We start from the raw sequence: 22,667 nt of genomic DNA, 5'->3' as shown, positions 1-22,667 counted from the left end.
GAGCTGTGCGCACCACTGCTTTGCACTAGATCTTTTTTTTTTTTTTTTCAATAAACATAGGATTGGTGTGATTTACCATAAAGCTTTTTTGTTTCTTTCCAAAGCACATTCTCCCAGGACTGTGGTTTGTCAAGATGCATTTTGGCAAAGTCCAGTCTGGCTTTTTTGTGTCTCCCTCTTAGAAGTGGGGTCTTCCTGGGTCTTCTACCATGGAGCCCATTTTCATTTAGACAGCGACGGATGGTGCAACTTGAAACTATTGTACCTTGAACTTTAAGATCAGCTTGGTTCTGTATTGAAGTTTTCCTTGGTTCTTTCTAGACCATTCGAGCATTCCTTCTGTTCAATCTCGGGCAAATTTTCCTCTTGCGACCACGTCCATAGATGTTGGCTACAGTTCCATGGGCCTTAAACTTCTTAATAATATTGGCAACAGTGGTCACAGGAACATCAAGTTCTTTGGAGATGGTCTCGTAACCTTTACGTTGACCATGCTTGGCTATTACCTTTTTTCGAATGTCTTCAGACCACTCTCTAGTTTTCCTTCTGTTTTACATGCACACAGTGGCACAAAAGAGCAGAGTGAGTAATTTTCTCCTTTTAAACTGGCTGTAAGAGTGACTGTAAGATTAAAAAAAAACACTTGATACTAATTAAAACACAATATTCTGCTTAAAGTATCACTACAAATCAATTAATTTTTTACAACTTCTAAAGGGTACCAATAATTTTGTCCAGGCATATTTTAAAATGTCTTTGTAGAATAAGCATGAATTCAGTTATTTTTACAACTTTTTTGTTTTGTTCCACTGCAAACCAAACATAGACATGCATTGATAATAAATTATCTTTTAATTTCAACACTGTTCAGGGCGAATATTGCTTTATTTTAATAAAATGCAAAGGTTACCAATAATTTCTGCCACGTGTGTATGAGTGTACACTCACTGGCCAGTCTTTGAAGTTTAATTTAAGATCCTAAAACAGCAGGACATGTGGCTTTAGCCCTCGTTAACAGGTTTGATTATTGTTTGTCTGTTAGAATGAGATGACAGGTGATCAGGTTTTGGATACAGTGGCTCTTCTACAACAAATTAGAATAAGATCCAACCATGGTTTAATCTTTCAATTATGAATATGATAAAACAGAGGCACTCTGCTTTTGCCAAGGTCAAACAGTCACAGCAGCAAACTGATATATTGGTGACGAGAGAAAAACGTCTATCGTTTCATATTATGCTATTGTTTACTTTGTTGTGACACAAATCACACAAATTACGGAAATATTTTTCACCATTTGGAGTTTGTCCATCTTTTGCGCGGATTACATTGATAAATTGAAGCTGCAAGCAGCTATGATCAGGCCCTCACACCTTTTTCCATGTTGGGTTGCGTTGCAGTCGAAGGGTTTTATTGCGGGTATGTTGATGTGTTCAGGCCTGAATTCTTATCGGACGTCAACGAAGGAGATAAACATCACTTCCTGTGCCCACTATGTGGCGCAAGAGAACACACACTAGTTATCCAACATGATGCTGTATATTGTGTAGACCACACCATATAAATTCCATGTAAATCAGGTGATAAGGCTGATTTCCTGTTTTCAGTATGTGGTACTATGACTCAATATTGACATGTAGATGCATTCAGGCTGGGACTCTAATCAAGCATGAGAAATTTGGTGCTGATGTACATACAAGTTACAACAACTTCTTGCTTTATGGTGAAACAACAAAGTTTGCCGCATCATCATGTCAAGGGTGTTTGATGAAAACTCAAGATTTTGAAAAGTTTTCATTGCAAAGGCCTTTAGATGACACTGACCAAATTTGAAGTTGGTCAGGTTAAATCTCTAGGAGGAGTTTGTTAAAATACAATGCCTGCAAATGGCAAAAACTGTGCAAAAATGCACAGTATATTCAAAATGGCAAACTTCCTTTTAGACTTAGGGTATGGCTCCAAGAGGTGTTTCTGTGTGTCTGGATATGATACATGTGCCTACCAAATTTTGTTCACCAATGTCATATTTAAAGGTGAGGGCTTTTAATTTGAAATTTTCTAGGGAGTGCCCTTAAGCCATTTTGGAACACCCAAGCCAAAGGCCCATATCTGATGTCAAGTCTCGCCACTTCTGCTGAATGTTTCGTGAGTTTTTGAGCATTCCTAGCACCTCAAAACTGCCAAAAGTTCAAGCTATAATGCTGAGAGCAATGATCCCACCTAATTTCACGAACATCAAAGAAACTTTTTCTTCGCACAAGTAGGTGCTCGGGCCCTAATTAAAGCTGCAAGCAGTGATGATCAGGCCCTCGCACCGTTAAGCACGTCGGGGCGAGCAGAGCGGCTTTTATTGCGGGCATGGAGATATATTCAGGACTGGGTTCTTATCGGACATTGCATGAACAACTTGAATATCATTTCCTGTCTGTTTCCACTATGTGGCGCTAGAGAACGCACACTAATTATATGCCATGTTGATGTATATCATGTTTAGATCACACCATGTCAATTCCATGTAAATTGGATGATGTTGGTCGTATACTGCTGACTTCCTGTTGTCAGTAGGTGGTGCTATGAATATGACTCAATATTAACATGGAGATGTGTTTGGGCCGGGACTCTTATCAAGCATGAGAAATTTGGAGCAATCTGACAATGTAAAGTGGAGTTACAACAACTTTCAGTTACAGCAACTTTCTGTTTCATGGCGAAACAGGAGGTTGCTGTGGCGACGTGGCAAACTTTGCTGTGTCGCCACAGCAATAGCATTCAATGAATGAGGACACTGACCAAATTTAAAGGAATTCATTAAAACACAATGCCTGCAAATGGCAAAATTTACACAAAAATCGCAAATTAAATTCAAAATGGCTGATTTCTTGTCATCTGGCCATGATGCATGTCCCTACCAAATTTTGTTCATGTGTGTCAATTTTGAAGGAGGGGTCTCGACTTTGAAAAGTTCAAATTTCATTGAGCAGTGTCCTGCATTGGGTCAGTTGTGCATAAATAAGCCTCTTACCCATACTCTAAGTCCAACAGGAAGTCAGCCATTTTGAATTAACTGTGCATTTTTGCTTCATTTTTGCCACTTGCAGGTATTGCATTTTAACAAACTCGTCCTCGAGATTTGAACCAACTGACTTCAAGCTGGTGGGTGCCATCTAAAGAGCTTCGTGATGAAGTTATCAAAATCATTTGAGTTTTCATGGAACATTCTAGACTTGGTGTGTCAATTTGCATGTCTCGCCATGAAACAGGAAGTGGTTGCAACTCCACTAGACTTTGTCCAGTCTGGCCCAACTGTCAAATGCTTGATCTACATCTACATATCAATATTGAGTCATAGTCATAGTGCCACCAACTGACAACAGGAAGTCAACAGCAATTTTTGAACAAAGTTGTTTTGACTTTCATGAAATTCGATGGGATCATTTCTCTCATCATTCTACCCAGAAATTTTTTTTGGAATCTTTTTGCCAGACAGGAAGTCAGCCATTTTGGATTTCATGCATAAATTTTCATTTTACGAACACGTTTGAGGCCTTTAGGATGTGCAAAAATTCATGAAAATTTGCAAGTATGTTTATACTAGTAAGTATTTTGATTTCATATCACAGATGGGCTAGGGCATGACACGTTGGTTCTATAACGCCCCCCCATTTACTTTTAGCATGTTTGAGGTGCTAGGGATGCTCGAAAATTCACTAAAGGTTGCACATCCATCAGAACTGGCATGACTTGACAAATGATATGGGTCTTGGGCTGAGATGTGGCAACATTGCTTGATAGCGCCCCTTACAATATTTCAAAATGGAGGCCCCCACCTTTAAATTTGACATAGATGAACAAAATTTGGAAGGCTCATGTATCATGTCCAGATGCACAAAAGCCTCTTGTAGTCAGCCATTTTAAATTTACTTGGTGATTTCGTGCAGTTTTTACCATTTCCAGTCATGGTATTTTAACGAAGTCCTCCTAGAGATTTAACCCAACCAACATAAAACGTGGTCAGTGTCATCTTAAGACTTATGCGATGAAAAGTTATCAAAATTTTGAGGTTTTGAACGTCCTTCCTGTGGCGACATTGCAAAGTTTGATGTTTCGCCATGAAATAGTAGTTGTTTCTTGAATGTACGTTGTCCAACCTGAACCAAATTTCTCAAGCTGGATAAGAGTCCCAGCCTGAACACCTTTACATGTCAATATTGAGTCACTGTCACAGTGCCACTTACTGACAACAGGAAGTCAACCTTATATGACAAATTTACAAGATGTGGTCTACAGTTGATATACCGCAACATGATGTATTTTGTAATACATTTGTATTGAATGTATATTGTAATTAGTGGGTGTTCTCTAGCACCACATACTGGACACAGGAAGTGATATTTAACTCCTTCGTGCAATGTCCAATAAGAGCCCGGTCCTGAACACATTTGCATGCCTGCAACAAAAGCCCTTCAACTGCAGCGCGTCCCGACGTGCACAAAGGTGCGAGGGCCAGATCATCGCTGCTTGTAGCTTTAGTAGAGACTTTTTTTTATAAATGTCATTTACCAAATTTATGTGCACTCTATTTGATGACAACTACACTTGTTAAGTTACTGTAAGTGCAATAAAAGCTTCACAAGTAAAAAGCCAAGAAGAGTAATTTAATTTAAAGGATGGACAGACAACGTGACATGCAACATTTTATTCATGGAATTAAAATGTGCTATATTGGGATATGAGAATTTGGTCATATCACCCAGCCCTAAATCTAACTCAATCAGTGATCAAGGCAGCTAAACAGGATTATTATTAAGAATTAAGGAGAACAAAAATAATGCTCACAAATTATGTAAAGCTCTTAAGGACCTAGGCTGTGGGGGTAAATGTAATGTCAGAATTAAGGAAGTCGACATTGTTATGGAATTTTCCATCTGTAGGGGTTACAAATTGGATTACATTGGGTCAAGCCTGGGCCTTGAGGTCACACTGAAAATCTTATGCAGGAGGGAGACATTCTCTCCTCTCCTTGAGACTCCAGCTGTCTGTCATGTTTTGGGGAAAGCAGAAACCTCTCTGATAAAGGGTAAATCAGGATTGCCATGGTCACCAAGGTCGGAGTAGGCTTTTCTAGACAACACAGATAGGTGAATGCGTAAATTCTATTGACACAATCAGACATTCAAACCAGAATGTGCCGACAGTGACCTGAAGGTCCATGCAATGACCCCTGAACTGACACAGGTAAAATGCAGTTCCTTGTTTAGGAACTAGTGAACCAATTAGACTAATTTTTGATATTGTAGGCTTATCTGCTTAGGCTACAGACTAAGGGTCAGACCTTCAGGGGGCAGAATAGAAAGAGACAGCATCCGAGTTGCAGATGACTTCGATGTTCGCTATTTCAGTTCTCCTTGATCAAGTGCTTCAATAAACATTTTCAGCTTTAAGACATCAAAGGCTCATGTCCGCTTTTCTCCACTGAGGTGCTGACCATCGCTCAAAATATCCACAACAAACAGGTCTTAATGCAGATAAAGGCACTGAGTTTTATAAGAGAAGTGTAACCAAGATGTTTAACTCACTGATCTACTACAAAGTTACTGATCTAATAAAAAGAGAAATTGAATTTTACTTGACCTGCAAAAGGCTTTCGACACAGTTTACCATGAAATTCTTCTTAATAAGGTAAAGGCACTTGGCATGAATGATACAGCTATTAGTTGGGTAGCATCTTATCTGTCATGGGGCGACCAGCAGGTTGAGGTTGTTGGAGGTTCTGCCCATCACCTGCCAAGTGCCACAAGGCATTGTCTTGGCCCCCCCTCCCTTTTTTGTTTTATATTAATGACATGAAAATTGTCTGCATGATTTGCAGATGACTCAGCTCTCCTGGTGTCCAGTAGAGTTAAAGCATTAAAGCATTTAAATGTACTGGGCAAAGTAAATGCCGGAACTAGATGACCAGCCAGGACGGCAAAATTGCTAAACAGAGACAGTCTAAAAAAAGCCTCTTGAGAAAATCTGAAACAGAAACTTCAAGTAGCACCAAACAAACTTGTGAGAGTCATCCTCGGGCTTGGGCCACAGAGTAATGATGGTATGTGTCAGTTCTTCACAACATCACTGGCTACCTGTTGAGGATAGAGCTTGTCATATTAATATTAAAGTCATAATAAACATGGTATTAGGATATTACAGAAGTGCTCCCAGCTACTTTTTAAATTATTTTATGTAGGTGGGTGAACTCATAGTCACAATACTAGAGCCAGTGCTGCAAATTTAAATCTTCACAGATTCAAGTCAAATATTGGTGAGAATTCTCCTCTGCATTCTGAGGAGGGAGGGAATAAGATGCCTTGCTCATTGTCCATCACGGTCTCAACAAAAAGTTGTCCTGTGTATTCATCTACAGTACACCACACTTGTGCATCTGTATCTCCACTCTTTCTCTTTCCCTGGCGTCAACTCTCTCACCAGTTCATATCATGTAAGACCTGCCCTCTTGAAGCCTGGCAACCAATCAAAAATGACCAACCTGCGACCATGACATATTAGATTAAAAACTTAATCCTAATGGATGGTTATGTAACAACCTATGACTGTGAAACATACTCACATTAGAATTATACAGGTGTTTAATATAATATTTCTAAAATGTCTGAATGCTAAACTCCATTAACAGTGTATTCTGAGAGTAATAATCACTGGGCACAACAATTAGTGTTTGAATGTTCTCCTTTCTACTACTGTTTGTCCAGGTAAAGAAGGAGGAGACGGGGACCATCCATGTCATCAAACAAAGACAACTCCATCTCAGCTGTGACATCATCAGCGTGAGCGTAAGTAATTAAGCTAAGACACTGAGGATGTGTATGAAATCAGTCCAGTGGCGTAAATATGGACAGTTTGGCAGTTGCAACTGCACTGGAGCCATTGGCCAGAGGGGGCCCCTGCTCGCGCTGCTCTGACACAGCTGGTATGAGCCCCTCCCATTTACAAGTAATATAGCTCAATTTACATGCACGTTAGATTACCTTGACAAGCACCATAACTTAGTTAATATACCTTCAAAAAAGGTATGTCTGTCATCTAACATTACACCTCTGGGAAATCCATGTAAAAGGAACACTTGGCAGAGAACTATCTCTGCTGTTTCCTTGGCAGAAGGCAGCAGGATAAAATGAATAGACTTGGAGGATCAGCCTACAGCAGTCAATATAAGTCAATAGTGGTGTTACCTTCAAATGGAGGCAAATCTGTGACAAAGTCTTGGGAGATGTATGACCAGGGGTGTTCAGAAACTGGAAGGGGTTGCAGGAGGCCAGCCAGGTTGTGTTGTGGACACCTTGCTCTGGGCACAAACAGGGCAAACTCCCTAATGTCTGACTTAAGAATTGCTGTTTAAGAAAACCCAACGTGCGGCGGATGCCTGGATGACAGCTTAAACAGGAGGAGTGGCCCTACTGGAGAACCTAGTATTGGAGGGAGACTGGGACAAAGAGACGGTCAGGCATCCATCAGGAACAGAGGGATTATCAAGAGTCCGCTCTACCCTTTGTTCCATCCCCTAGGTAACAGCACCAACAATGCAGGACACAGGCAGGATTCCAGAGTTGTCCTTAGGGGAGCTCTCAGGGTCAAACTGGATGGAGAGGGAGTCAGGCTTGGCAAGCTTCTTTGACCCAGGGTGGTACGACAGATTGAACTTGAAATGGTTAAAGAACAGAGCCTGAAGACTGAGGATACCCCTCGCAGCCTCCCAGCCTGAAGTAGAGTGGTCGAAGACTTTCCTAACTCGGCTGCGAACAGTTTCTCAGAGGAGCACATAATAGACTGTCTTTCCCACTCTGCAGTAGCCCAATCTTGATCCCTCTCGGTTAGGTGTTTTATTACATAGGCAACTCGGGAGCGTTCATAGGGGAAGGAGGAAGGTTGGCGCTCAAATACCAGTAAACACTGCGTCAGAAAAGGACGACAGGAACCAGAGTCTCCAGAAAATCATACCGTTGGGGGTAGGGGTGGGGGTGCTCACCTGTGATTGATGGCCTGTGTCAAGCATGTGTAATCCCAGCTGAACTACAACAAACACAACATAGCAAGAGCAATCTTCATTGATGGAAAACAGCTGGGACACTGAGCGATTGGGCTTGGGACGAATGCTAGCTCATGGCCAGTTGATGCTCCTACAGTGAGTTTTCATCATAACTTACTGGAATATTTTGCAATCTATTCCTCTGTCCTGCAGCACAGACGAGCCCAGGTGCTAGAGCAAATCACAGATCCAGTGGACCAGTGATCTGCCACCCCGTTTTGGACAATAGCAGGTCTCCTTTTCATGCTGCTCCTGCTCTCCAGAGATGTTCAGCTAAATCCTGGACCAGTGACCCCTGGGGTGCTACAGAACTTTGGTGCTGATTTGTGCCTGAGTGTGTATGGGACTCCTCTGGTGCCCGTGATGAGTGAGCATCAACTTTCTAAGCCAGGCTTCTCCCTTAGCAGACTAAACTTCGTTAACACCAGGCATAATGTCTCAATGAATAACTTTTCGCTGCTGGACTGTGGAGACCTTAATAGGTCCAGTGTCTCTCTCACAAAACCTTCTGCTGACACCACTGTGTGTTGTGTGCTGAAACCCTGCAGTGAGGAGGCAGAGGTTATTCAAAACCTTCCAAACTGTCAATCATGCAAAAGTCTTATGGGTCCTGAAGCTGAAACCAAGGGGGCTGTTTGGTGGACATTTTAACATCAGAAGCATTACTGCAAAGAGCAATCAGCTAACTCATCTTGTGTCTGACTCAAATCTGGAATTTCTCTGTCTTACTGAAACATGATTGAAACAAACAACTCCTGCAAGTGTGTCAAAGGTGCCCAGATACCACTGTTTTAGAAGAGACAGACTTGATGGAAGAGGAGGAGGGTTGCTTTTTTATGTGAGAGACAACATCAAATGTGAGCGTGTGGTTTATAATGCTGGTAACATGTTAGAATATGTTGGGATAAAAATAATGTTATCCCAACAAATGTCTTTTAACATCATAGGTGTCTATAGACCCCCTTCTGCAGATGACACTTTCTATGATTACCTCACAGAAGTCTTGAAAGAGTGCAATCTCAACAAAGAATTATTACTTATGGGTGATTTTAATGTGAACTGGGAGGATAAAACTAAGAGGAAAAAACTAAAAATGATCACAGAGAAATTCCAACTAGAACAACTAGTAAAAGGCCCAACTAGGATTGCAAAATGCTCCAGTACACAAATTGATCTGATATTTACTAACAAACCAGAAAGAATAACTAAAAGTTATAATTTAATCACTGGCTTATCAGATCATAACATAACGCTATGTGCAAGAAAACTGACTAAAAATAGATTTAGGACCACAGCAACTAAGACAATGATCCTTCAATACATACCCAGAGCTAAGCAAGAAGAATTTGTCAGTGAAATCAACAGCTTGAACTAGGATGATGTACTGTCCTCTGATGATCTGGACTATGGCTGTGATAATTTTACTCACAGAATCAACTCTGTGAGGGAAAGATTTAATGTGAGGATACAGATAAAATCTAAAAATAAAAACAATTTACTGTGGTTTAATGAAAATTTGTGGAAACTAATGAAATCTAGAGATGCTGCACTAAGGAAGGCAATTAAAACTAGAAGAGACACTGACACTGACACTGACACTGACAAGGAACAAAGTTATCCAAGAGCTAAGAGAGGCTAAATCTCGTTTTTATCTCAATATATAGAATGCGGCAAAAGGCAACAGTAAATTGATATGGAAAAACATTGATAATCTCACAAGAAGGGAAAGTTAATTGAAGATCATCTTACCGTTGCTTTTGTCTTTAATCACTTTTTCTTGAGTCTGTATATGAGTTAGGGAAAAAAATCACAAAGGAAACAAGATATTGTTCTTATAGATACTACAGGCCAGGTTTTCGAGCTGGTAGAGACTAATGAGTTACAAGTAAGCAAAATCATCAGCTCCTTAAAAAGCTCCAAAAGTAGAGTTGCTTTCCAATTTGACACCATGTTTGTCAAATCACACAAAGATATTTTAAGCTGCAAATGTATGCAGATGACACTGTTGTGTACACACATGCAAAAACAGCTGAGTTAGCTGCTGCTAAGCTAACAATTGCATTGGAAAGGATCACACATTGGCTTGATCAATCATGTCTGAGTCTAAATGTAAACAAGACAAGGTATGTTTTTCTCTAAAACCATGGTACAACCTCCTAACGCTGATATTCTCATCAAAGATGAAAGGATTGACACAGTCACTGATTTTAAATATCTTAGTGTGACATTGGATTCAAATTTGAACTTTAAGAAACTTATTAAAAAAGGTTAAAACCATAAAGTACAACTTAGCAAATTTTAGACATATTAGAAACTGTCTCTCTTTAGAGGCAGCCAAAATATTTATGCATGTTATGATTCTTTCCCGTATGTCTTATTGAATCATGTGTGGGGGGCAGGCTGGAGCATCAGCCATAAGACCTATTGTGTCCTTGTATACAAACAAATTCTAAAAACTCTGGACAAAAAAGCCAATGTATTTCCATCACTGTAGGATGCTTGAGAAATACAATTACTGAGCTTTGAGAACTTTAGATTATTCTCAAATTTGTACAGAGTTTATAAAATTTAAAATGGTTTGGCCACCCCTCCACTACGTGACTTTGTGTATACTTGCTCAGTAAGCTCTTTTAGATCCTCCAGAATATCCTCTTTACAAGATTGTTCCATGCCATTTCGTGGCACTGCATTTGGGCAATCAGGTTTCTCTGTGAAAGCCACAACTCAGTGGAATGCCCTACCTGATGATTTGAAGAGCTGCAGTTCCATCAGTACGTTCAAAACCAAAGTAAAAAATCTTCTAAAAACTACTCAGTTCTGTAACCTGTAAACTGTTTGTTATTGTGCTGTTATATGTTTTAATTGTGACCTGCCTAAGGGACTGCAGGTGAAAATTAGCTATAATCTAACTCTGGTACAGTACATCAAATGTTAACATTTATGTTTAACACTGTACATGGTCCCAATAAATACATAAATAAAAAATAAAAAAATGTCTCTAGAAAATTTCATAGTGAAAGCCCCCACCTTTAAATCTGACGTATATGTACAAAATTTGGTAGACAGATGGAACATCTCCAGACTCAAAAAAAAAAGTCTCTTGGAGCCATACCCCAAGTCCAACAGGAAGTCAGCCATTTTGAATCTACTTTGCTTTTTTTTTTTACAGTGAAGCCAAGTGTTGTATTTTAATGAACTCCTCCTAGAGATTTAACCCAAGCAACTTCAAGTTTGGTAGGTTACATCTAAACACCTATGTGATGCTAAATTGCGAAGCTTTTCGGTTTTCATGGAACATCCTTGGCATGGCATGCTGGACAATTTTGCCCAATACATGTTTTGGGCATTAAACAGAAAGTTGTAGCAACTCAGCTATACATCGTCGAATCTGCCCCAAATTTCTCATGTTTGATAAGAGTTCATGCCTGAACACATCCACATGTCAATATCTAGTCATGGTCATAGAGCCACCTACTGACAACAGGAAGTCGGCCTTACATGAAAAACATCATCTGATTTACATGAAAATTATGTGGTGTGGTCTACACATGATATACAGGAACATGAGATATAATTAGTGGGTGTTTTCTAATGCCACATAGTGGACACAAGAAGTGATAGTTATCTCCTCCATGCAATTTCCAATATTCATGAAAATGTATATCCATTTCAGGTGCCCCCTGGTAAATGTATTGCTGTATCATGTTGCTCTGCAATAACAGCAGTTTGACTCTGGCATAATTTTACTGCAGCACACCCCAACTTGCGTGAAGGAGCAAGGGCCTGCACTGCATGCAGCTTTAATTAATTAATTTATTTTTCTTATTGTCATTGTCCTTGTCCTTTCTATCTAACTATCTTTCACAAGACTTGATTGCAATTTCATTTTACAGTGTCAAAAGCGCATAACTTGTTCTCCTGTCTTTGTCTCTCTGCAGTGGATTAACAGTCGTACACTGGTCCTGGTAGACAGCCATGAAAAGCTGCAGGTTGTGGACCGTCCCAGTCAGGAAATTTTGGAGACTTTGGACCTGGAGCAGGTGCAGCTGGTCTACAACAGCCGTCATTTCAAATCACTGGCCACAGGAGGGAATGTCTCCCAGGCTCTGGTGAGGGATTAGCTGATGGGGACAGGATCATAAGGTCAAACTTAAAGCTTAATGACTCAGGGGCAGAGGTCAGGTTTAAGGTGAGGTTACTGATCATAAATGAATAGCTAACGTTCAAAACTAATATGAGTAGTAGTACTAGTAATAATAAATTCGATTTTAAGCGCCTTTTGTGTAGCCCAGAAAAAAAACTATGCTAATAAAAAGCTTGATGGGTCTTGCGTCTAGATTTCAAAACAGAAACAGGCGGCAGTTTGAGGCAAAGAGAGTGTTCCAAAGCATAGGAGCAGCAGCACTGAAGGCTCTGTCCCCCACAGGCCTGGATTGAGGAGTGGTGAGGAGTCCATTGTCTGTGGAGCGTAGAGTACAAGAGGGGGTGTAGGTGTGGAGGAGGTCACAGAGGTATGAAGGAGCCAAGTTATGAAGACATTTTTAGATGAAGAGGAGAACTTTAAATTTCACATGACAGTTGATAGGGAGCCAGTGGAAATGCTGTAAGGTGGGGATGATGTGCTGCCAGGGTTTTGTATGAGTAAGAACACTAACAGCGGAGTTCTGGACATACTAGAGGCTGTCCATGTCTTTATTCAGCAGTGCAATTAGCATTTCATTACAGTAATCCAGACGAGATGTGACAAATGCGGTGGCTGTGGCTCAGGAGGTAGAGCAAGTTGTCCACTAATCAGAAGATTTGCGGTTCAATTCCCAGCTCCTGCAGTCCACATGTGGAAGTGTCCTTGGGAAAGATACTGAACCCCAAATTTCTCTTGATGGCTGTGCCATTGGTGTGAATGTGTGTTTGAATATTTAGATCCTACTGATGCGCAGGTTGGCAACTTGCATGCCAGCAAAGGCAATGGGTGGAAGTTTTGTGTGAATGTACAGTTGTGTATCATCAGCATAGCAATGAAATCTAAGTCCATGATGTCTAATTATGTGTCCCAAAGGAACCATTTAGATGATAAAAAGTAATGGTCCAAGCACTCCACCTTGACGTGCCCCTTGGTTGACAGGGGCAGGGTTGTATTTCAGGTTCCTGATTTTAATCAATTTCTTCGTAAAGGAAAGTGAGGCCACGTTACTCGGTCATGTGGCTGAGGAGGATACTATGACAGACAGTGTTGAAGGTGGCTGAAAGCAGTTTCTGTACTTTGCTTGGTAGTGAAAGGGAGGTTGGAAATGTGACAGAAGACAGATCATCGGGGTTCAGTCCTTGGTTTTTTAAAATGGGTGTAACAGCAGCCACTTTGGCAATGGAGGAACCAGTGCCAGACTTGAGAGAGGTGTGAACAACACTGACAATGAGCAGACACAGAGCAGGTATACATGTGTGAACAAATAGTGTTTTTGCAGCAGGGGTAGATGCCCCAAGCTGCGCTGGGGGCACTTGAGTCTAGCTAGCACATTGCCAGTGTTTTTACATTACACAGCATAGCACAGTAAAAGAAGTTGTTTACCTGTTGGAGGTGTGCTGGTTTGCAGAAAATGAAGTTAGAGCCTGTTGTCTACAGTACTTATTCAAACATCTAATTGACTGTTTCTGCTAGTACTATTCCTCCTAGAATTATTTCTAATTGATTCACTGAAAAAGTAGCTCCAAAATATCTTGTTTTGTAGACCTGTTTATATTGAAACACCACAAAGCCCTGCTAATTCAGTTATAAACACATTTCATTTCCTATAAATTCTTCACAATAAAAATCTCAAACTATTTTGTCATTTAGAAGCTTTATGAAGCAGCAAAAGCAGGAGATGTGTTTTTTGTAAGCATTAACTTAACACAGCTCCGATACAGCTGAATGGTAAACAGTAAAATAAGGCAGATATCTGAATGTGCAACCAGAAAAACTGGTAAAATTCAAGGAACTTAGAGCAGAGGTGTGAAAGAAAATTGAATAGTAGGTTATCATTTTATAAATCTTTTGTATATATGTTACAAATGTTTTCAAACTAAAGAGTCAATGTTTGTTGTCAACTGAATGTGATCTAATGTCATTGTCATTTTGGGGACACATGTTGGTGAAGAAATCCTACTCCTAGGCTAGTTGAACTCTTGAACCTGTTTCTATCTGAGGATTGCTTGCTGACCTCTGGGGTTAACTAGAGATATCTTTGTCTTAAGCCTGCTGTTTTAGAGACCATACTTGTTTGTAAGAAGGTGTAATGGTTTGTGGAAGTGTCCATTTAGGGACCAGACTGTTTTTAGCTTTGCTTCTGGAGAGGTATTAGAGGTCTAGTTTGAGTTCACAATCTTTAGAGAAAGGGCTGGCTTTAGGGAAAGGGCCAGCTGAACAACATGCTTTCTCTCCAAAAATACAAGATGATTGTATTTTTGTTTGTGTGTGGACATTTGTATAATTGTTACTGATTATGTGATGGATTGTACAGTGTTTACAACTGCTTCAACAAGTAACAATGTTTAACGCTTTCTTTATGTCTCCATGTGCCTCTTTCTCGAGAGAAAATTTCCACAACAGAGGTCAGGAGCACCAGTGAGGGGGTTGGGGTCACAGGGGCGCAGCAGTCAATTTATGGTGGGAAAGAGCATTTTGGGGTTGTTTCGTCAGCTACTAATGATGTTAGAATAGTAGGCCATCTTGGTCTGAGAGAGCACTGCCTTGTAATTTTTTATATGCTCTTCATGAGCCTCAGAGTGGATAGTCAGCCCAGATGTTTTGTAGAACCTCTCAAGCTGCCGACCAGTGGACGTCATGGAGTGGAGTTCTGGGGTGTACCAGGGTGAAGGATGAGAAAAGCAGACGGTACTGATTTTAAAGGGGGCAAGAGATTCCAAGCTAATGGAGAGGATTTTGTTGTAATGGGACACAAGCAGAGGACACAGCAGGATCTGGAGCAATGTGAGCCAGTATCATGTCCCCCAAGGCTGCTGTAGAAACATTTTTTAAGTTCCTCTAAGTGATCGAATGCTTTTGATGAAGCCCAAGGAGAGGCACAGAAATAGTGAAGGAGATGGCAAGATGATCAGTGATAGCCAGGCTCTGCAAGTGGGAGGGAGCAGTGCATGTAGTGCAGACCAGATCCAGTGTGAGACCTTTTTTATGTGTGGAACCTTGGACAGTTCAAACAGAATTGGAGAAAGACAGTGGAACAAAACCGTCAAATGAACAGATGTATAAAATCCACAAATTGCTGGAGGTGTTGAAAGAGGCCACATGTAATCCAGCTTGCAGTAAACTGTACAAGATAGCCTGCATAACTTTGTTGTCAGACTTGATAATATGAAGCCAAATCACTGGAGAGGACATCAAACTATAAATGACAAAACTCAGTTAAAATTTGTTAAAAAAATAAAAAGCTTAACTAAAAATACTCATTAAAATCAGTTGTGAAACGGTGAACAAATGAAGCCAGTGTCTTCTCACATCCAGGGTATAGGAAAGCTATGAAAAGCTATTTCATTTAGTTAGTAGCAGAGAAGTTAGTAGCAGTGTTAGGCTGCTGCTGAGAGGATAGCCTTTTTCAACCAAAATATTCCAGGAACTACTGAACCATAGAAACTAATCGCTCTTTTTGATAGTAGATGATAATGCTTGATAGTTTGTCCACCAAATGATATTGACGAGTTTATATTTCAACTGTGAAACGTCCTGCCCCATATATTTTTGTGTCGCAGTTGTTAAAAAAAGAACTTTAATTTTTTAATATATCATTATCAGATTTTTTAAACTTTCAAATTTCAATATCAGTATCAGCTGCAAAAGTCAGGCTATAATGTCAAAACTGCTTTTTACCACCTCTGTAACAAAGCCCGGATAAGCCTTTATCAGATTTTGAAAATTTGATCCATGCATTTCTGCTAGTTGTCTCCCTGGCATACGCTAGTCATATTTCAAAAGCTTGTAACTTGTCCAGAGCATGGCTGCTAGAATCTAACCATAACCAGAAAGCTTGTTCACATCACACCAACCTTGAGCCCTCTCCATTGGCTGTCCTCATTGCCTGACTCTTGAATGTTACATGGACTAACCCCTGATTATCTCTCAGTAAAACAGAAGAAAATAGACTTGAAGTGTAAAAATACTCATTGTGTTGATTAAAACAGAAGTGTATCCAAACAAACGTATGAGAGACGGACAACAGAAAAATGCATCTGAAATTCCTCCTGTGTAGACAAACCTTTAGCCAGCGATAAAGCATTTTAAATAAATCTTGACTAGATTTCTGTGTGTGTGTTACTATATCTTTGTGTTTCAGGCTTTAGTTGGAGAAAAGGCTTGCTACCAGTCAGTCTCCAGCTACGCAGGACAGATTGTCTACTTGGGCACCAAGGTACTATGTTTTATGTGTGTATTTGTTCCATTTGTCATCTGTGTGCACAACAGCTGTGAGCTGCCATTTCTGTTTGTGGAATTGTCTCTCCCCACACATTGGCCAACCATTAGGAATGCATTATATACAGACATTCAGAAAATATTCAGACCCCTTCACTTTTTTCACATTTTGTTATCTTGCAGCCTTATGCTAAAATTGTTGGAATTCATTTTGTCCCTCATTAATCTACAGTCAATACCCAATAATGACAAAGCGAAAACAGGATTTTGGAAATTTTTGTAAATTTATTAAAAAGGAAAAATTGAAATATCACATCTACATCATCTACTGTTCAGACACTTTACTCAGTACTTAGTTGAAGCACCTTTGGCAGCAATTATAGCCTCGAGTTTTCTTGGGTATGATGCAACAAGCTTTGCACAACTGGATTTGGGGATTTTCTGCCATTCTTCTCTGCAGATCCTCTCAAGCTCTGTCAGGTTGGATAGGGACCGTCAGTGGACAGCCATTTTCAGGTCTTTCCAGTGATGTTTGATTGGGTTCAAGTCAAGCCTCTGGCTGTGCCATCAAGGACATTCACAGAGTTGTTCCTGTGTTGTCTTGGCTGTGTGCTTAGGGTCATTGACCTGTTTGAAGATGAACCTTCAGCCCAGTCTTAGGTCCTGAGTGCTCTGGACTTTGCTCCATTCCCTGCAGCTGAAAAACACCCCACAGCATGATTCTGCCACCACTATGCTTCACCGTTGGGTGATAAGTGGTGCCAGGTTTCCTCCAGACACAATGCTTAGAATTGAGGCCACATATATCAATCTTCATTTCATCAGACCAGAGAATCTTGTTTCTCACAGTCTGAGAGTCCCTTAGATGCTTTTTTGCTAACTCCAAGTGGGCTTTCCTGTGTCTTGCTCAGAGGAGAGGCTTCTGTCTGGCCACTCTGCCATAAAGCCCAATCAGTGGAGCGTTGAAGTGATGGTTGTCCTTCTGGAAATTTCTCCTAAGAAAATATATCATTATTGTTGTTCAGATATTGGAGTTTCAGCTGATAATTACATCTGATAATGCAGAGCTTTGACTGCAGACTAGAGACGCCACCTTTAAATGAATTTGGATTTTGGCCTCTCTGCCTTCCTCTCCTTTCCTTTCTCCTCTACTCTCCATTAGTGCCTGTTTGCATGAAAGCAGGACTGAGCTCCAGCACACAGGCACGCAGAGCGGGTAGCAGAGCAGAGATCTAATGGAGAGAATGAACTGGACTTTAGGTTATACTTAACTTGAATCAATGACAACAATGCACGTTATTAATAAGTGCAACAAAATGCACCACTAAGTGAGACAGTACAAGCAATTTATCAAACACTGTTGAACATGAACATAGCCTAAATTAGCAGAAATGCAACGTCTTTGACTGCTCTCCCCGCAGTCAACTCCCTTTCACCTCTTATCCCCTCTCACAGCTGGTATGTTCTACAGCCATGCAGAGCTTATGCTAATAGCAAAAACTTTTAACAAGCTGCTAATGCTAATTATATATATTGATTTAGCCTAATTAGCCATGTATCTTAAAATGAGTTGAATTCTTGAAGACTTAAGCCTGAAAGCAGCAGACCTCCTCTCTACTAGTAACAAAGGTCTTTGTTACGAATGTCCGAAACAAACCGACGATCATAGACATATTTCCCTTGCACTCCACAAGATGACACAGACCCAGACATGGACAAAGACACTGCATAGTCTGAGCTAGGAGAGGCCGCTGCAAACGTCGGTTGCGCCGCAATCACACCAGTTCATGGAGAGAGAGAATACCACCAACAAGGGCGCCTTCATTTCTCGTCTTATCTTCACAAAATAACTCTTCTGTTAGCTTCCTCAGTGTAATTTTTCCTTTGGAAGGTTGGTAACAGTGGCAGGCACCAGTTAGCAGTTGATTTGATTTAAAAAATATATCCAAAGATGATATTACCTCTTCTGTTCTTGCTGATTAATGCTGTCACCTCTGCTTTAGAGTGTTTTCTGAAGATTATTTGAAGGTTATTTTGCAAAATGTCCCACAAGTTTGAGATGTATTCAGGAGCCCATCTCTGGTGCAGCCACTCTCTCTCGCTTTATTTTCCTCTCACATCATGTAAAAACTGTGTTTAATGTACACATTTACATTGTGATATAAATCTAAATTGTAAGAAATGTAAAGTCCTGCCAATAATGATCTGTGGTGGAGAGAGGCACACTGAACAAACTGAAAGCTATAATGGACAATAGCAGACACCCTCTCCATAGCCTCCTGGAGCGACAGAGGAGTAGCTGCAGCAGTTGACTCCTCTCATTGTGCTGCAGAACGGAGCGATTCAGGAGATCCTTCGTCCCCACAGCAAAAAGACTGTTCAATTCCTCCTGTATTGTTTTCATATTTTGATGAGCTCTTGACAATTTGAATTTCCCCTAGGGGATCAATAAAGTAATATCTATCTATCTATCTCTCTATAATGGAATTTTTTATAGATCTTTTTGAAACTATTTTGGTGCTTTTGAAATTAATCAAACATGCTCAAAAATCACAACACAGAAACTAAATAATAAAACAACAACAAAAATATAAATTCTGATAACTGTAAAAGTACTATTAAAAATGATAAGTCAAAAAACTAAGGAAAAAGAAAAGGGAAATAACATAAATTCATAAATTAAAACAAACAACAACAAATAAATGGGAAGTCTCTAGAGGAGTGAACAAGGAGATTCATCATAGAGATTTTTGGGTGCAGCAGCACTTTGGGATCCACCACTGTAGAGTGTTGACTTGAAGCTCAAATAAAAGTTGAAGATTATGGTATTAGAGTGATCTCAGAAGTACTGAAAGAGAAGAGGTGAAAGAAACGTGGTTCCCTAAAAATTAAAATGTATTTGCTTTGTCATCCCACAAATACCAAATCTTTTTAAGATAAAGATAGTTCATTAAATCACACATCCAGTTTATATTGCGAGGGTTTATGGCTGGGTTTTCAATTCAAGAGAATCAAACCTTTGGCTATTAAGAGTGGAGAAGGACAGGACCTTAAGAGGACTTGTTGACTGCTGAGCCCAATGCTATAGTAAGGGAATAGCAGATAGATTTCTGGAAGGAAAACAACATAGCCAGAACATGCAGTTGCAAACAAAATTATTCAACCTGCTGAGTATTAACACATTAAAGGTTTTCTGAAGACCTAGGTTGGAAGGTAGAGTTGAGCGACATAATCAAATTGATCCTGAAAATGTGTAACATAATCTTTCTGAGTATCAGCATTTTTTGTAATACAGCCACAAGTTATAATGTCAGTCATAATGATTGAACCCCTATTTAATATTGCTGTTTTTTAATCACTTACTAGTATGTAAGGCTGCCAAACTGTTGGAAGACACAATTAACAATTAAGACACAATCTATAATGACACTGAATTTGCTTCAGCTATGACACACATATAAGCCTATGCGAGTGTTCAAACTAAGTAACAAACATGGCAAATAAAAAGGAAATGTCTTAAAAGCAGAAATAATTTCATTGCACCAAAAGGCAATAGTTACAAGATTTCCAAGATACTTAACAATCCAAGAAACATGGTTGGCAGCATCATACACAAGTTTAAAACTTGTGGTACATCAGCAAACCTTCCTGGACGTGGAAGAAAGAGCAAAATTTCTCCAAGGGTAATCAGACATTGGAAAACAATAGCTGAGAAAAAACTCTGAATTACTGCCCAAGACTTGCAGTTTGAAATTAACATCTAGAATGTAATGAAATTTCACATGGCAACACTATAGTTCATGTCACGCACACAGAAGCAGCTGTGACACAGACAGTGTAGCCACACACACACACACACACACACACACACACACACCATGCAGTCCGCACACAGCACACAGAAAGCCACAGCCACACATACACCATGCAGTCGCACACAGCGAAAAAGACACTACAGCCACACATACACACATTATTGTTGGTATGGAAGTTCATTAGCGTGAGTGAAGAAGACAAAGCTCGCAATTTATAATACCTTTAAGTCAAAAAAAAAAAAAAAATTAATTCTTATAAATAAAGTCAGAATTGCCAAAAATCCAAGAAAATTTCAATCAATGCATCATTAATATTAATATGACAGCTGTGTCATTTTTGTTTAATCTAGAATCTAGAATCTAATCTTTTTTATTTGTATGTCAGCTCCTTGACAATGCCAGAGTGGAACACTGGAGCACATCTTGGAACCTCAACTCAGACTCAACCTTGACTGGACTTGAATGACTCGGACTCAGACTCCGACTCTGACTCTGACTCTGACTCAGACTCAGGTAATGGGGACTCGACTTGGGCTCTTCTTTAGTGACTTGGACTTGGACTCGAATACTAGGGATTCAAGACTCGACTCAGACTCGAGACTTAGTGACTTGACTACAACACTTGGTCATACGCTGTCATACACAGTTGAAATGCTTATCTACTTTTCTTACATGTCAAGTTAAAAAAGAAAATCATTAAATAAATAATGGGAAAAAAAGAACATAATGCAACCACTTATTGCATTATATACAAAAAAGTGATATTAATTATACTATAGGCAGATTCCTGTATAATCAGTTTATACACCTTGCATCAAAATTGTTAAATGACAAAAAATGGTTTGGTATTTATGAACTCTTGTATTGGCACTGCATATCAAACAGTTTTGAATGAAACCCATCCCTAGACCAAACATTTCACATACCAGACCTTTGTGCAAGTTGCAGTTACATCACTGCAGGCATACACTGGTACATGAAGGTTGTAGAGGCTGTTAGACCTGTAAACCAACTTCACACCCTAATATTTCATGTTTTTTGTTCGTTAATAACCCTTCTCCAAAGAAGACCAAATGTGAAGATATGGTGTAAAAGTGAGGTGTCTTGTTTGTACTGTTGGATTTTCTCTTTTTTATTTTTTAACAGTGTTACATTCTCTTGTCTTGCAGTCGGCTCACATTATGACTCTAAGAAACTGGAGAGAGGTATGTATGTTACTGTTTACAATATACTTATTTCTTAAAAAAACAAAACACAAGTAACTGTGCTTCCACACATATGTGAGTATTCTCTGACATCCATGGTATATCCAGAAAGGCTAATTCAAGGGCAACTTGACTTGCTTTTATATTCTTGAAAATGCTACATGTCTCATCCAAAAGACTTCTTCAGATCCGACTGACTGCTGGGAGTCCCAGGCATTTAACCTCTTTAGAGTCATTTACATTATAGCCCCTTTCAGACATGGACCCCTTTACATTAATTGGATGGCAGTTTAACAGTTGGGTTTCATGTCTGACTAAGCATCCTGGTCACTTTTATGTAGAAGTCATGAGGGCAATCTTACGATGTTGGACCTGTGACATTTCTGTATCACTTTCATCATGACACAAGTCTGAACTGAATGCTGTCAGATTAACATAAAGGCTGCAGATGTCAAACATGCAGAGAGAGATTCCTGTCTTCTTTTGCTTTCTAACATCATTGTAATAAATTTAATGTAATACATTTTAATCATCATCTCTTATGCACAAAATCCGTTTCATAAACTAGGAAACACTGTGAAAGAGCCAATTTTAAGGTGTTGAAAAGATCAATCTTCTCATGTCAGATCAGTCTATGAACTTCACCCCCCATGACAGGAACAGAAGAAGTTAAATAACCCTCTTTCAACTGCAGTAAAAACTACAAAAAGGTGAAATTTCTTCAGAAATTTTAGGTGTGCTGGATACCTGTCACAGTAGCCCCCAAAGCATGCGCCACAACCAGTGAATCACAGGCTGAAAGGCCAAAGTAAGTCAAAAGTGAAAGCACGCCATAAACAACCACAATGAGGCACAATTGGTCCCTCTTGTCAAAATGTGGAGCGGATGGATGGGTGACACCTGTGCGCCGAGTATCAGCCCTGCAATGATAATATAAATGCACAGAGTCGCATAGTGGAGGAGGCCAAACCATTTAAAATGTAAACTAGGCACAAATTTGAGAATAATCTATAATTCTCAAAGCTCAGTAAATTGTATTTCTTCAGTACCTACAGTGATGGAAATGCATCGGATGCAGAGTTTTTAGAGTTTGTATAAGGACTCAATAGGTTTTATGGCTCTCCAGCCTGCCCCCAACATGTGATGCAAGAAGACATATG

At 39.8% G+C, this 22,667-nt stretch overlaps 1 protein-coding gene across 2 annotated transcripts in view; it reads left to right on the top strand.

Moving 5' to 3' along the window:
- vps8 (VPS8 subunit of CORVET complex) overlaps nt 1-22,667 on the top strand; it is a 170,804-nt gene that overhangs the window by 43,869 nt on the left and 104,268 nt on the right. For both annotated transcript variants that reach the window (XM_067609216.1, XM_067609215.1), the window contains exons 13-16: nt 6,753-6,833; nt 12,025-12,195; nt 16,411-16,485; nt 21,472-21,507. In XM_067609216.1, the coding sequence (XP_067465317.1) occupies nt 6,753-6,833; nt 12,025-12,195; nt 16,411-16,485; nt 21,472-21,507 (363 nt within the window). The remainder of the gene's footprint in view (nt 1-6,752; nt 6,834-12,024; nt 12,196-16,410; nt 16,486-21,471; nt 21,508-22,667) is intronic.

This window comes from Thunnus thynnus, chromosome 14, assembly GCF_963924715.1.
Source record: "Thunnus thynnus chromosome 14, fThuThy2.1, whole genome shotgun sequence".
In the NCBI taxonomy this organism is placed as follows: Eukaryota; Metazoa; Chordata; class Actinopteri; order Scombriformes; family Scombridae; genus Thunnus; species Thunnus thynnus.
Note: the sequence above shows the minus strand (reverse complement) of the source record. Positions and strands in the feature narration are given on the sequence as shown.